This window comes from Dermacentor silvarum, chromosome 10 (genome assembly GCF_013339745.2).
Source record: "Dermacentor silvarum isolate Dsil-2018 chromosome 10, BIME_Dsil_1.4, whole genome shotgun sequence".
Classification (NCBI taxonomy): domain Eukaryota; kingdom Metazoa; phylum Arthropoda; class Arachnida; order Ixodida; family Ixodidae; genus Dermacentor; species Dermacentor silvarum.
Window position 1 is genome coordinate 118597365 of NC_051163.1, and position 13857 is coordinate 118611221.

The following is a 13857-nucleotide window of genomic DNA, read 5'->3' on the forward strand; positions in this document are numbered from 1 at the left end:
AGCAGAAAAGCTGGAACGTCGTTCAACAAGTACGGCTCAAGCCCATAATACCCAGAGCATGCACGAAGGAAACGAGTGCGCGCGGCAGCCGAGCGAGCCGGAGCGAGCGGAGTCCTGGCCGTGACGTCACTCGCGAGAGAGCGTCGCTCCAACTTCTCGTCGCTAATACCGAAATTAAGTGACGTGTATATGTTGGCAATGTCCTTTATAAATGCATTAAATGAGTTCGCGATTGTGTTACGCTGAGTTGAACACTGGAAGAAAGAAAGAACACAAGTAGAAAGGACGAAGCGCTTCGTCCTTGTCTAGTGCATTTTCTTACTTTCGGCGTTAAAACTCAGCGCTACACAATCATGAGCGCACGCCAACTACGGAGACGTTCGTCGTTTTACTAAAGCATTAAATAAGGACGGGCCTAAAACACTGCCTTGTAGTACACCCCCGTCAAATGTCAGATAAAAATACCGGCCTTCAACTATATGGACCCCATCTGGCTTCTGTTTTTCAAATAGGTTCTAAAATGTTCCAGAGCGTGTATTCTGTATAAAGATAGCGTTTGTACTAACATACTATGGTCAGTGCAATGGGAAGTTTTATAAAATCAATAAAAGGACCTAGAGCATAGTTGCGTTTACCTTCTATATTGTTTAATATTGTTTAGTGTAGTAGAGATACTTATATTGTTCCCACTCTACAATTGCACCCAGTTTTGGCGCTGCTTGTACTTGAACAAATTTGAGAAAATATGACGGCCCCTTTACCTCCAGGTGGCGTTGTGGTGATGGCGCCTAACGTGCGTCTAGGCGTGCTGGGGTTTCTGCACCCAAAAAAGGTACCAGGCGTCACCCATGACGTCGCAGAAGAGGACATGATGGTCGCTATGCGGTGGGCGTTGGACAACGCCGCCTCCTTCGGCGCCAACCCTTCGACCCTGATGCTCGCGGGCGAAGGCTCCGGCGCCTATATGCTGGTGCAAGCTGCCGGCAGGCTCGGCCTCGCCGTCTCCCGGGCTGTCATCGAGGGCTCTGTGTTCTCATCCGCGGTGCCCGCGAACGATGTACGCTGTCACTTGGATTTTTTTTTTTTTTTTTGCTTACTTGTTATGCCGCAAGACAGGCCTTGAAAACTCCCAAGGTGAAATCTACGAATCACCGCCACCCTTTCATTATAACATCGGATATTCGTACCAACGCGCTGGCGATGCAGTGTCCCTTCCCTTGCTTTCAGTCAATATTCGCCGCTCAAAAACTTCCTGCACTGACCCGCTTTTTTGTTGGCGCTGACGATAGACAAAAATCGTTGTGTGAGTATTACGTCGCTTCCGAAATCTATACACGTGAATAAGCTTATTAGAATGAAACGGCAACAGCACTTCATAATATCAATGAATCAATTTTGTCTGTGTCCAGGAGCTACCTGCAGGGCTCGGTAGTAGCGCACGTGAAAATGGGTATAACATACATATACGCCCTATCGAGCGCCCGCCTCTCAGTATTGGGTTCGGTGCATGAAATGATTTGGTAAAATCAATAGTGGTTCATTCAGGTCAAGATTAGGCACCCACTGGAAAGATGAAACAAAGCAGTGTTCAAAGATGCACCGCGGCATCAAGCATGGTAACTGCCACAGGGAACAAGACAGATATATATGCACCAAGAAGCAAGAATACACAGTAAACATTTTAAACGGCATGTGGTTTGCAGTATGAGATACAAAACAAACATCAACTGGAATTTATAAAAATAGGTTATGAAACTGACTCGAGCCTGGCTTGGTAAGTTGGCATATATTCGTGAAATAGGTCAATTTCGTGTGATATTGTTGCTGACCCGCAGAATCCTGGCGGAAGGACTTGTTAAGTCACCAGAAACGCATACATGAAAAGGACTGAGCATCTAGTTATTTCTTGCGGAATTCTTAAACTAACGCTATTTAATATTTCTGTTAAATTAGTGAAACATTTTACAAGCTTGAATAAGAAGGTTAAGTAGGCTTCTGTGTGTCCGCAGTTAAGGTCTTCCAGACCAAGCGAGAATTGAGAGCGAGTCTGTTCACGGCCAACCTGCCTGGAGCACCGATATCGCTGTATAAGCATACAGTAAACGCTCGTTCACTCGAACTCTATCTCGAATTATCGGATAAGTCTATTTTTTCCCTGCCATGGTGTGAACTCCATGGGTATTCCAACCCTTAGTTCGAAACGCCATTGCGTCGAACTGCGGATGTCTCGAACTCTAGACCGGCAAAATGCTGAAAAAAAAAAAGACAGTACCGAAACGTTTTGTTGTTGTACTTTTTTTTGCGCAGCTGTGGTATCGCCAAAAAGTGAAACTAGGGCCGGTATTTTCTAGCCATGCCTTTTCCGATGCTAATGCCTTTTCGTGCTGTTATGCAGTTTGAGCAAGAAATGCTGCGTACGAAGGTGAGTCAACAAAAGGATTACTTACCGTAATGCAGAAAAATCTGCGGTCAGAGGGGGGTGGAAACAGCAAGTTCATGGAGTGGTGGACGTTTTGAGTGCCCGTCTGCCAGTGTCGTACATAAAACCGAATTACATCATGCGGCACGCTCCTTACAAGCGCGCTCAATGAATCTAGAAACGGAAAGGGGCGCCGAAAAAGTGCGTGGGCGCCGCAGTACATCGAATACTACGTCTACGTACCTTTCCCTTTGCCTTCTTCAACACTCCAGAACTTCGAGCCTCGCCGGCGCGCGCCGCTTCGCGAAGGTCGCGGGGAGGTGGAGGGCCGGGCTGGCGCGCGCGCCTAGGAGTTTGTTCGAGAAGCATCTCTTTTACGGTGCTCGCGCCGTAAACGCTCGGCGCCGTCCTTAGCCGCCTTAGAGACGGCGTGTCACCACCGTTGACCGGGACGGATACGGCGTTCGGTTGCGGCGTTCGGATGCGGCGCTCTGTTCGGTGTCATCACGCGGCAACACCGCCTTGCTGCCCGCTTCCCACGCTTGGGTCCTGGTACTGACGTTATGAAGCCCGGGCGGTCGTCGTATTCACCGCACTTTCTGTCGTGTCGGAGTCTCCCATCACAAGCAAGCTATGGACAATTTGTCCTTTCGCGTACATGTGCTCTTCTTCCGGCGCTATTACGCAACCTTTTCCGTCGCGCGTAAAAACCAAGGAGAGAAAAGTTGCGAATTAAGGGGGTGCCTTCAGAAAAACAAGGGAGGTGTAGGGAATCAGACTGCGTGGACCTGAATTATTGAAACCGCGTTGCACCTGTGCCAAATGTCTGGTATGTAACCCCCCCCCCCCCCCGTACCCCTTATTTAAGGGCCGTGATTTTGTAGCGATGGCTTATCCGGGGCCGTTCATTTTCGCGTTTTGTCAGTGGTCAGAACGACGCTTTGTGGAGGTTATGCTCGGTCGAAAACTTCAGGGAACCGAACACGTTGGCGAGATTTTTAGCGTAACTCGGTTTTGAACACGGTGTGAACATGCATCTGCTTTTGCGCTTATAAGTGCGAGGTTCGCCGTCACCTAGATACGACCGACATGTCGGTTGCTAGGTCGCACTTAATATCGCAAAAATGATTTACTGAAAGTACCGCTCCTGGTACAGTGAGCTTTTTTGAGAAAGTCGGCGGTTACCGGCGCCTAATTGGAAAGGCGTCATGTTGGTATACATTTTAGTAAATTCAGCTATCTCGAAACTCCGCTTATCTCAATTTTTTTCTTCAGTTATTACTACTTCGAGTTAACGGGGTGTTACTTTTAGCTCGCAGCTCTTAGACGACCGTTCCTGCGATGAGCGTCGGCGTGCCTCGGCGTCATACCTCGTAACCGAGCGAACGAGCACAGGGAAGATTAAAGTGAACGCGGAGCGCAGCGGCAGATGAAAGAAGAGCGCGCGAGGAGGGGAGTGGAGGAGGAGACTACAGTGGAAGCATGAGGCGGAAAGCGGAGGAGGAGCGGAGGAGAGATGGCCTGCGCATGCGCTGAGTTGCCGGCGGCCACAGCCGCGTGGGCGATCTCATCTGCGCTTCCGAACGGGGGGGGGGGGGGGGCGGTGTCGTGAGAGGGTGGGGGGCTACGCTTGTCCGCGGTGTCAGCATGTGTCAGCTGCTAAAGCCAGTCCACGATACCAGCGTCTGTGACGGGGTCACGGTGGTGGACGGGGTTCTCTGCTGATGCAAGGGGCGATGGCGAGCGGCTACGATGTGACGCTCCCTTGGGTGTTGTCGCCGCTGACACTGGCGGTACGATTTCCCCGCGACGAAGGGCAGCTCTCGTCGTTGGTGGAACGAAAGCGTGCGAAGAAAGCGTAGTGCCGCACAAGACGGGTTGTGCGGCGCCGATGAATACGATATTGCGCAGAGTAGCGCGCATCGTCTTATGGAAACAAAGCGCTGCATGAGCTTCATGGCGGTTGCTGTGAATCGAGCCCACGCGTCACCCACGCGCTGCCTCTCGCGATCGCCCGTTTAGTGTGGAAGTCACGCCACACTTCGTGCCGTTTACAATGTGCCACACGAGATAGATTGTCCGCGCCAGCTACGCTACTCCCAGCATTCTCTTCCTAATATAAACCGTGTACCTATATAGCCATAATACAAAAAAGCCGGCAGATCCCACGCCCTGTGGGAATCGATGTTATGCGAAGCAGTTTGCGGGGAGCCTACCAAGTTAACGAAACGACCATGAGAGCACCAAGACGTAGGCGGTTGTTTCATGACCTACATCACACGCATGTCATGACATTCACGTCATGAGTCCTCGGCGTCCCTTTAGCTACGCTTAAGAGGCCTTAAGGCGAAAGCCTTAATCATGCTCATGACGATGACTTCGACCATCAACCTTTAGCCCTTTTCTTCGCTTAGTACCACAACCGAACAATTTCCATTGGTTTGTGAGTCATATTCTCTTTTCGATGAGTCATTTTTTCTGAGTCATGCTCATGAGTATGACTTCTGCCATAATCTTTTAGTGTTTCCTCCACTTAGTACCCACGTCAAAACCCATTTCAGTGGTTTTTCAGTGTTAATCTTTTTTCGCTGAGTCATTGTCATGTTTGCTGAGTCATGGTCATGACTGACTTTTGTCATCATCATTTAGTGTTTCCGTTACTTAGTGCCCACGTCCGAGCCCATTCCAGTGGTTTTTGAGTGTTAATGTTTTTTTGCTGAGTCATTTTCATTTTTGCTGAGTCATGCTTATGACTATGACTTCAACCACAATCCTTTGGTGTTTCCTTCACTTAGTGCCAACGTCCGAACCTATTTCCGTGGTTTTTGTGTTAATCTTTTTTAGTTGAGTCATTGTCATTTTTCCTCAGTCATGGTCATGACTATGACTTCTACCATCATCGTGTAGTGTTTCCTTCACCCACGTCCGAGCCCATTCCAGCGGTTTTTGAGTGTTAATGTTTTTTCGCTGAGTCATTGTCACGTTTGCTGAGCCATGCTCATGACTATGATTTCTACCATCATCATTTATGTTTACTTCAGTTAGTGCCCACGTCCGAACCCATTCCATGGTTTTTCAGTTTTAATCTTTCTTTCGCTGAGTCATTGTCATTGTTGCTGGGTCATGCTCATGACTGTATTACTTCTACCATCATCCTTGAGTGTTTCCTTCACTTAGTACCCACGTCCGAACCGATTTCAGTAGTGTTTGTGTGATAATCTTTTTTCGCTGACACAATCTAAGCATGACAAGAAACAAAACGGAGCGTGGTCTACACTGCTGGTTAATCATAACTACAAGTTAAAAGGAACGAAATTTCCAGAAGAACAGAAATGGAAATGCCGACATTGAAATTACGTACAACTCTCATAATAATACAGAATTATGGGTACAGGTACACAAATTATGGGTACAGTACAGGAAACCAGCAATATCACTGCGAGAGGGCTGCTGTTGGTAGCTATTTATTCTAAATATCAATTAAGTATACCATAAGAGGAAGTGTGAATGGGCGATGCACCACTGCTGAGGCGAAAAATTGTCGTACAATACGTATACAATAAAGTAATAATTAAAAAAAACAGGCATGAGAGCTCTTGCAAAGCTAACGCAAAGAAATATTCTTGGAAAGATCTCATCTGAAGCGAAAATTGTTATCGGTTACGATATAAAAATTCAGAGCCCTTCTCCTGTAGAGGAAATGTGGGTAAGCGAAGCTTGTGGCGTTCCGCTTCGTTTGCCCTAAACTCAGGGTAGGTGGCTGTTCGCTGACGTTTGGCCTCAACACCGCGCTCCCGCAACTCGGTGTCTCGCCTGCGCTTCGGAAGCCCTTCAGAATCAGCACGTCGACGACGAACCTTTTCCCAAGCGAGTTCGCAGCGCCGTTGCTCAAACGCAGCCTGCTCATCGGTGGCACGCACCACGCGGGGCCTTCCCATCCGGACGCCGAAACTGATCTGAGGCAAAGGAAGCTCCAGATCGGCGGTATGCGCGCCAACCCCCTCTCATTCCCTTTCCTCCCCGCGACACACGAAACGACCCTGATTGGCCGCGCGCGTCACGTGATCCGGCGCCGGCGCAGCATTCGCCGCACCTGCTCTTTCTTCCTTTCTCTTTCCTTCTTTCTGTCTTTATTTCTTGTCCCTGGCTCATACCCGCATATCCAATGCGGGTATGAGCCAGCTTCGAGATTGGCTTCAACGCTACTTTATTTTGCTCAAGCATGGTTTCACTGAGGAGGACTTTGTTTACGTGGGTGACTGCAGGGCGCATTGGAACCGTCGAAGGAACTGGCCGGCAGACTGAACTGCAGCGTGAAGGATCGCAGCGCGTGGTTCTCTTGCTTCTCGGGCGCCAATCTGGACACGCTCCTGTCTACGGCTGCGCGAATGAATTTGCGCTTCGCTCCTTTATGGAACGCGATGATGTTCATAGGTGAGCCCTCTGAGAAGAAGCTTCCCACCATAAAGGAGGTCGTGGCCGGCACCGACATCGCACAGGTTCGCAACAGCAATTTTATGCTCCGTAACAATGTGCAGCGTGTTCTCTTCTAATGCTTGTGCTGCTTTTCGAATGAGCATTCAGACCAGATGGGCAGCCATTGGATACCCTGCTATTTTCCTGGCAGCGCCAATGACCACCGTGGTAGGCCGCCTGCAACACATAAATGGCGTGCTGCTTTGCTCAAACAGCGAAAAGCTATGCATTCACGAAAAGGCAAATTTATGCTCGAAGAAAACTCTGATTTCCGTATCCAAATATTTGTGAAACACAGAACTAATTATCCACTCGCTCGATTAAACGAGTTCAATTAAGCGTGTAGCATTAAAGAAAGAAAACAAATTTTCACCAACTGTGCGAAGCATAATTTTTATCCGGGCTGCTATATTTCCTTTAAAAAATGCAACAATCGGTGAACTTAAACATGGAGCTCATAATATTGACACGAGTACCGCCGTCAGCACGCTTAACACGAACGCTCCGCAGCGTGGCCTGAACCAAGGAGGTTATAAAGAAACTTCTGGAGTGGAGATACCCTATGCGCGCCGATGCGACCGGCTGAAGCCTGGGAAACCGGTTGGCGGCCATTTTGCGCCAGGCAAGAGCGATAGCAGCTTGCGCGCTCGTAGCGTAACCAGTGTGCTACTGTGCTTCCGTGGTGGCGTTTTATGATGAAAGCGGGAGAATTACTTTGATTTATTTAGCGCAGATATTTTTTTAATATGACAGCCTTATATGCATGCCTCATGGTGGGGTGTCCGTCTCAAGGCCGTTTGAAAACCGTGTTGTTGACACGAAATGATCCTCTTAGGGTAAGAGGCGATAGCGCGCACGAAACCGCCATTAAGTATATAACATTAATTAAGCATGTGAACTAAAGTAACAATGAATATACAGAGAGGTAAATGAAATTAATTAAGACTGTAATAATGGCTGAATTAGGAGTAAATAATGGTGGATTAAAGGGGTTTAGTTGGTGATAGGAATTGAACGAAAGGCAATGATGGGAGCAACGCGGTGCTGGGCTAGTTGATGGTGATGAGAAAGCCACATTTAACGATCCAAAAGTGATTACGCAATTGAACTGACGTGATAATGTATGCGCATAGAGTTGAATGAGGCGAATTTAGAGTGACTGCTGAAAAAATGGTGACGAAATAAAGTGACCAAGACTCTGTAAAAGAAGTGGAAAGTGGCCGTCGTATCATTTAGTTAACGGCGCTAGGGCTTTCATGTCGCCTAGTTGTATCAATAGTAATCCCCAGTAATCTTTGTCATGTCAGGTTAAGGGGAAATACACAAGGCAGTTAATTCAAGAATACGTGGGCTGAAGCTGGTAACGCCTTTTATGCGCATCAGCTTGCCACATTACTGAAGTGACACGAAGTACAAGGTGAAATCAGTAAGGTGGTAAATAAATTTTTATTATGTCCTAGCTATTTTGATAAAAGTAAGCATAAAACAACGTGGTGGAAAAAATGAATAAAATATTGCACAACTACCTGGTGCATCACAGTGTATACTGTAGGAAAGCAATACCAAACAGGCATACGCTCGTGCATAAAATGCAAACACATCGAAACAGAAACAAATTTCTGGCTGCGCAAGAACAAAAAAATGCACCAATGCCCCAAATCAAAGGCATGCTGATAGTATCACTTATTAAGGCGCACTGTTCAGAAACTACGAATAATGGCTTGTATATATTGTAAAGAACGTGAGTCCGCAATAGACGAGTTTGTATGAACTCTGATTTCTATAATCAGAGTTCATACAAACTCGTCTATTGCGAATTCACGGTCTTTACAATATATACAAGCCATTTATTCGTAGTTTCTGAACCGTGCGCCTTAATTAGTGATATTATCAACATGCCTTTGATATGGGGCATTGGTGCATTTTTTGCGCCTCTTCAAGCACCTCTTCAAGCAGCCAACAGCTCTGCTATCAACCCATATGGTCAGCGCTCTTTTACAATCGACTTGGGTCTCCGACGCCCCTTCCGGTGGGTATTCGTTGTTGCAGACGCACCCATGGCCATATTGGGTGCTGATTTTCTGACCCACTTCGCCCTCAGTGTTGATCTTTGCGCTCGTCGACACGACGACTAGTATGTCTATACAAGGCATCCTCGCATCTACGACATTAACCACTGGAACGGCACCTCAGATACCATCATCTATGTACCCCTCAATTATGTCAGACTTCCCAGGCATCACGAAACCTTTCAAACTCGAGCTGCCAGTACGTCACAACGTCACGCATCACGTTGTCACTACTGGCCCTCCAGTGTTTTCCGATCGCCGTCGTCGTCGCCGTGAGGTTCCGCATAAAGTCCAACGGCCATAAAATCGTCACCGCGCGCCGTGCGTTGTGTGTGCGAATGAAAGCGCGCGAGGGTGAGCCGGCAACCGGAGCTTAATCTTGCGCGCGCGAGAGAGGAAGGCGGCCGGAAGCGCACGGTCTTCGTTCACGCGCGAAGCACGGGGAGGAGGCGACAGAGACGGTAGGGGGGGGAGGAGTGTGCGTTCTGCTTCCGCGGCTGCTGCTCCCGGAGCTATCTTGAACGCGATCTGCGATGCGGCCGAAGTGTGCGCCCGCGGGGGCCTCATCTTCTAAGCGATCATTGGCCAAAGTGCATTCGCCGAGTACCGGTAGCTTCGTATTCGCTGAGCTTTCGCCGTTTAGTTCGCGTTTCTGAAGCGAGAGCCAGCGCGAAGGTCAATTTGCTCGCTGCCGCTGACGCGCTTTCTCACTCCAGCGTTTTGACGAGCTTCCGCGGTCATCGAGCGAGATCTGTTCATGTTTACCTGTGCGCACGTGACACCGTGCTTGTTTATTTAGTTATTAAGCGAATATTTTACAACTTGATATGGCCGACAAAACTACTATCCTTACTTCGTATGACTGTCTACTGATTTGCTATCGCAATCGAAAATTCGCCTTTCGGGTGAAACTGCGACATTTTTATGCTTCATAACTGCTGCATTCCGCTTCCATTTCATTTTTCATATTATCTTGAAAGAGAGCAAGAGCTAAAGCTCTACATAAACACTACTCGGGTCTGCAGGATATAGTCCACGTCGACGTTGCGGAATACCCAAGTCGAGATGCCTTCTCTATAGGCATAGTCAACAATCAAGGTCAGGCCCACTGCGCAGCAACAATTTGTTGCATGCATGCAGATGAAGCAGAAGAGGCAGCTATAGCTCTGGCTATAAATGGCACCACCGCGAAAATCATTTTTAGCGATTCCAAAACCGCAGTTAGAAACTTTGCCAGTGGCGAAATCCACAAACCGGCCATGCAAATTCTAAACAAATATCCACCGCCCGATCGCCAGATTCAAATCATCTGGGTCCCGGCACATTCCTCGCACCCAGGAAATGAGGCTGCCCACAACTATGCCCGAGGTTTCGTCAGCCGGGCGGTGGAAGGCCTCGACCTGGGTTCAGCGAGGCATCGCACGGTGACATTCCATGAAATTATTATGCACTACCGCGAAGGTAGACAAAAATACCCCCCTCCGCATAAATCACTGAATAAACTGCAACAGGTGACCTGGAGACAGTTGCAGACTGGCTCATTTGCCAACCCTTACAAGTATTCACTAATATATCCGGGCTGCTTCTCACCTAAATGCAAGAACTGCGACGCCTATAAAGCGGACCTGACACATATGTTGATGGACTGCCCCGGGCTTAAACCTAGGGCGGAACTCGAACTTAATAACACTTCAGACTGGGAGGTAGCGGTGTCCAGCTCGCATCCCGCAGTCCAGCTCGGGACCGTCAACTGGGCTTTGGAGGTCGCCGAAATTCAAGGGCTTACGTCCACCTCACGCCACCTAGCAGAAGAAACCCAGTAATTTAAATAACTCTGCATCTGACGAAAATTAAGTTTTCCCTCCTCCTCCTATCTTGGTGGACGAATTAGTCATTCCTTCGTTCATGTATATACCAGGTATTTATATTGGTGGACTGTGGGTATTACTTCCAGCTGACTTTATACCACGGCATCAATCGTATCTTCATTAAAGATCATAATTACCGATTTTTCTGTGATAAACTGAATTCCTACATTCGTCGCTGCATTGCCACTTATAATCGCAAGTCTGTAAATTACTTGCGTTGTCTTATACTAGCAGTCATATGTTGTCCGCCTACATCAGCCCAGCGACCTTCTGTTGCAGCTTGTGCCCCTTACGGATGTAAAATTGATCAAAACCTAATTCACTGTTTTCCGTCTTCTTTCTATGCCCTTAACATAAAGCGTGAACAACAATAGAGACAGAGGAATTTCCTGCTTCAATCCTTCGCGAACTTCCACTACATCATTGCATTTCCGGCTTTCCCAAAACGAAGGAAAGCGAATCGAACCAGTTGTACTGAAATATGGGTGTGTGCACAATGTCGGAAAGCAAACTAGCGGCGCTGTGCGCAGGTCGAACGCTCCAAAGCTGGAACGATGACCTTAAGACCATGTAATGTTTATTTGCTACGTTTTTTGTAATCAATCATATATATGTTGCTCTTTCCAATACATATTTAATTGACAGCGCTCGTTCTGTCCTCTTCTGTCTTCGTCTGTGTTCTCTCGCGCTTAAACCAAGAATATGTCACACATATTCATTTCATTCCTTCACATGCCAATCATTATTTACGCATCCAGCACTTCTCCAATCCACACGATTCAATTCAGCACGATTGGCGCCCATGTGCGTAAGCGAAAACTCAGTTGCATTTCCGACAGCTCATCGCCTGAGGCGATGGGCTGTCGTTTTTTAAAGCGATATGATACATAAATATTTGAAGCCGTCATGATATTTTTAAAGATTGGTTTTGTAAAAGAAGGAGTGTCATTTGAGCCTTTTGAACGTCATCTGAGCCTATCCATAACTTTTCAAGTGATTGCACAATAATTAGATTATAGGCTTGCTGCACCTAGAAAAGTTATTTCTTGCACCATATCTCCCCCTTCGATATACGTTTAGTTCAATACCCTTCGAGCCACTACATTTCTTACGCAGTATCTTCAATTAGCTCGTGTTCAGTTTCATGCCGCGAGAGCAAAACCCGATGTCCACTGAGAGCAATCGAAACGTTCACTGTAGCAATGGTCGCCCGCTCCTTAAGCCATAACGCTTACTCACTGCGGCGTATTGGCCGATAAGTTGGCGGTTAATTAGGGAGGAACGGAAATAAAACCTTGAACTGGTGATTGAAACAGTGCAAACCATATTCAGCCATGCTAGTTTCAACGAGGCTGGTGTTCTAGGGAAGAAATAAAAGTATGATTCGCAAAAAGAAAGTCAATTCGGAGCTATTAAAACGATCTCGCAAGCGATTGGCGATATTGTGAAGGATCCAATTATCATTCAGTTGGATTAGCGCGGCCTGGAATGTTCTAACTAGAAATTCCCGGAAATTTATAAGCTTAAAATATTTTACTACGAAGTTTACAAAATCCTTAACTGTGCACCAAAACCATGTAGCACAGTTTTGTAAAATGCACTTGTCATAGCATCTAAGGCGGATGAATTTGATATATCAATTTACAGCTTGCGTAGAATTCCTTCAATATTTACGAGAGTTCTGCAAAAGTTCTGCAAATTAGTGCTATGTTTCAGAGCGATGTAATGCAAGAATTGTATCAGGTAGTGGATCATTACATCAGGTAGCATGGAATATAACATATCAAAAATAACAATACATTGTTATACAAGAGAGAAAAATAAAAAAATTATATAGTACGGACAAATCCGGAGCTTACTTAAGCAATAGACAGAAATATACTTCAAACAAAAATATACGTCGGGAAAAGCCATTTTATCGGTGAGGACATTATCACAAGGAATAGACAAACAGATGATTATCAGTTATGGTAACAACACCGTTTGGAAGCCGGTTAGATTCCCGTACAGTTTTTAAGGAAAACTAATTACCAATAATTGCCACGTAGTACATTCTGACATTGCGTGGCGTTTGCGAAGTGTTCGAGGTAGTTGTGTTAAATAAACAGAAGTAACCCCTTGCTACTTCTGGTGTAGCTTTGCCGCGACTGATGCCGTCACTCGCTGCAAACCAATGAACGAGCAGTGCGTACTTACTAGGCGCACATCATTGTTTTTTTTTTTTTTTGCGACTTCGCAGACGAAGGCGTTAGTCGAGGAGTACGTGAGACCTGCGGCAAAGGCGAGCGGCAAGGACACGACGGCACAAGCGCTGCACAAGTACACGATCGAGTACATCATAGGGCGCGACCTTGTTTCTTTTGTGCTGAAGAAACTGGAGGGCAAAACCGACGAACAGTTGGCGACCTACCTGAACTTGGTACTGTCCGGTTGCGCTACACGTACCGTTGCCCGGCGTGCCGTAGACAAAGGTTACCACTACATCATTGACGGCGGTGACCGGCCACTGTTCGAACCGCTGCTCAGCACCGCCGACGTCGCAAAGTTCATGTCTGACGGGTGAGACAGCCGCTGTGACGTCACTAGTGGCGCGGCGAACGCACAGAAAATGCCACAAGACGAGTAAACGCTAAAGTCAGCTTGAAAAGCGGAATAATACGGGAGTAATCTATCCCTGCTATGCTCCGTCTCACAAGTTGTTTGCAGCAGTGCCGGAGGAACCAGACGTGCACAGGCAATATCCTTGCGCAGCGGAAATATAGTTCCGGGTATAACTGTCCGATTAATGTCGGTATTGGAGAATTTAATTTTTGCTTTGTTTGGTGGTACATTACAGCGATGCGTGACGTGTTAGAACCTTTGCCCATGCACGTCGTATACCGCGAGTTCAGCAGCCGCTGAGCAGACGACGCGGCGCGGGTGAACACATCTCGAACGGCATCCGGCTTTCCTCTTTGCTAAGCAGCCCTGCCGCTTCCACGGTGCTGCAAACGACTTGTGAGGTCATGTGTAGATAATTCAGGAA

At 47.3% G+C, this 13857-nt stretch overlaps 1 protein-coding gene across 1 annotated transcript; it reads left to right on the forward strand.

Moving 5' to 3' along the window:
• The first annotated feature begins 781 nt into the window (after nt 1–781).
• Nucleotides 782–13395, forward strand: LOC119431795 (liver carboxylesterase 1). Its single transcript, XM_049658045.1, has 3 exons — nt 782–1057; nt 6685–6918; nt 13072–13395. The coding sequence occupies exons 1-3, from the start codon at nt 782–784 to the stop codon at nt 13393–13395; spliced, it is 834 nt and encodes a 277-aa protein (XP_049514002.1).
• Nucleotides 13396–13857: the final 462 nt, after the last annotated feature.

Coding starts and splice junctions, on each gene's coding strand:
- LOC119431795 (XM_049658045.1), top strand. CDS start 782: ATGGCGCCTAACGTGCGTCTAGGCGTGCTGGGGTTTCTGCACCCAAAA. Junction 1,058..6,684: donor CCGCGGTGCCCGCGAACGAT/GTACGCTGTCAC, acceptor GGGTGACTGCAG/GGCGCATTGGAACCGTCGAA. Junction 6,919..13,071: donor CCGGCACCGACATCGCACAG/GTTCGCAACAGC, acceptor GCGACTTCGCAG/ACGAAGGCGTTAGTCGAGGA.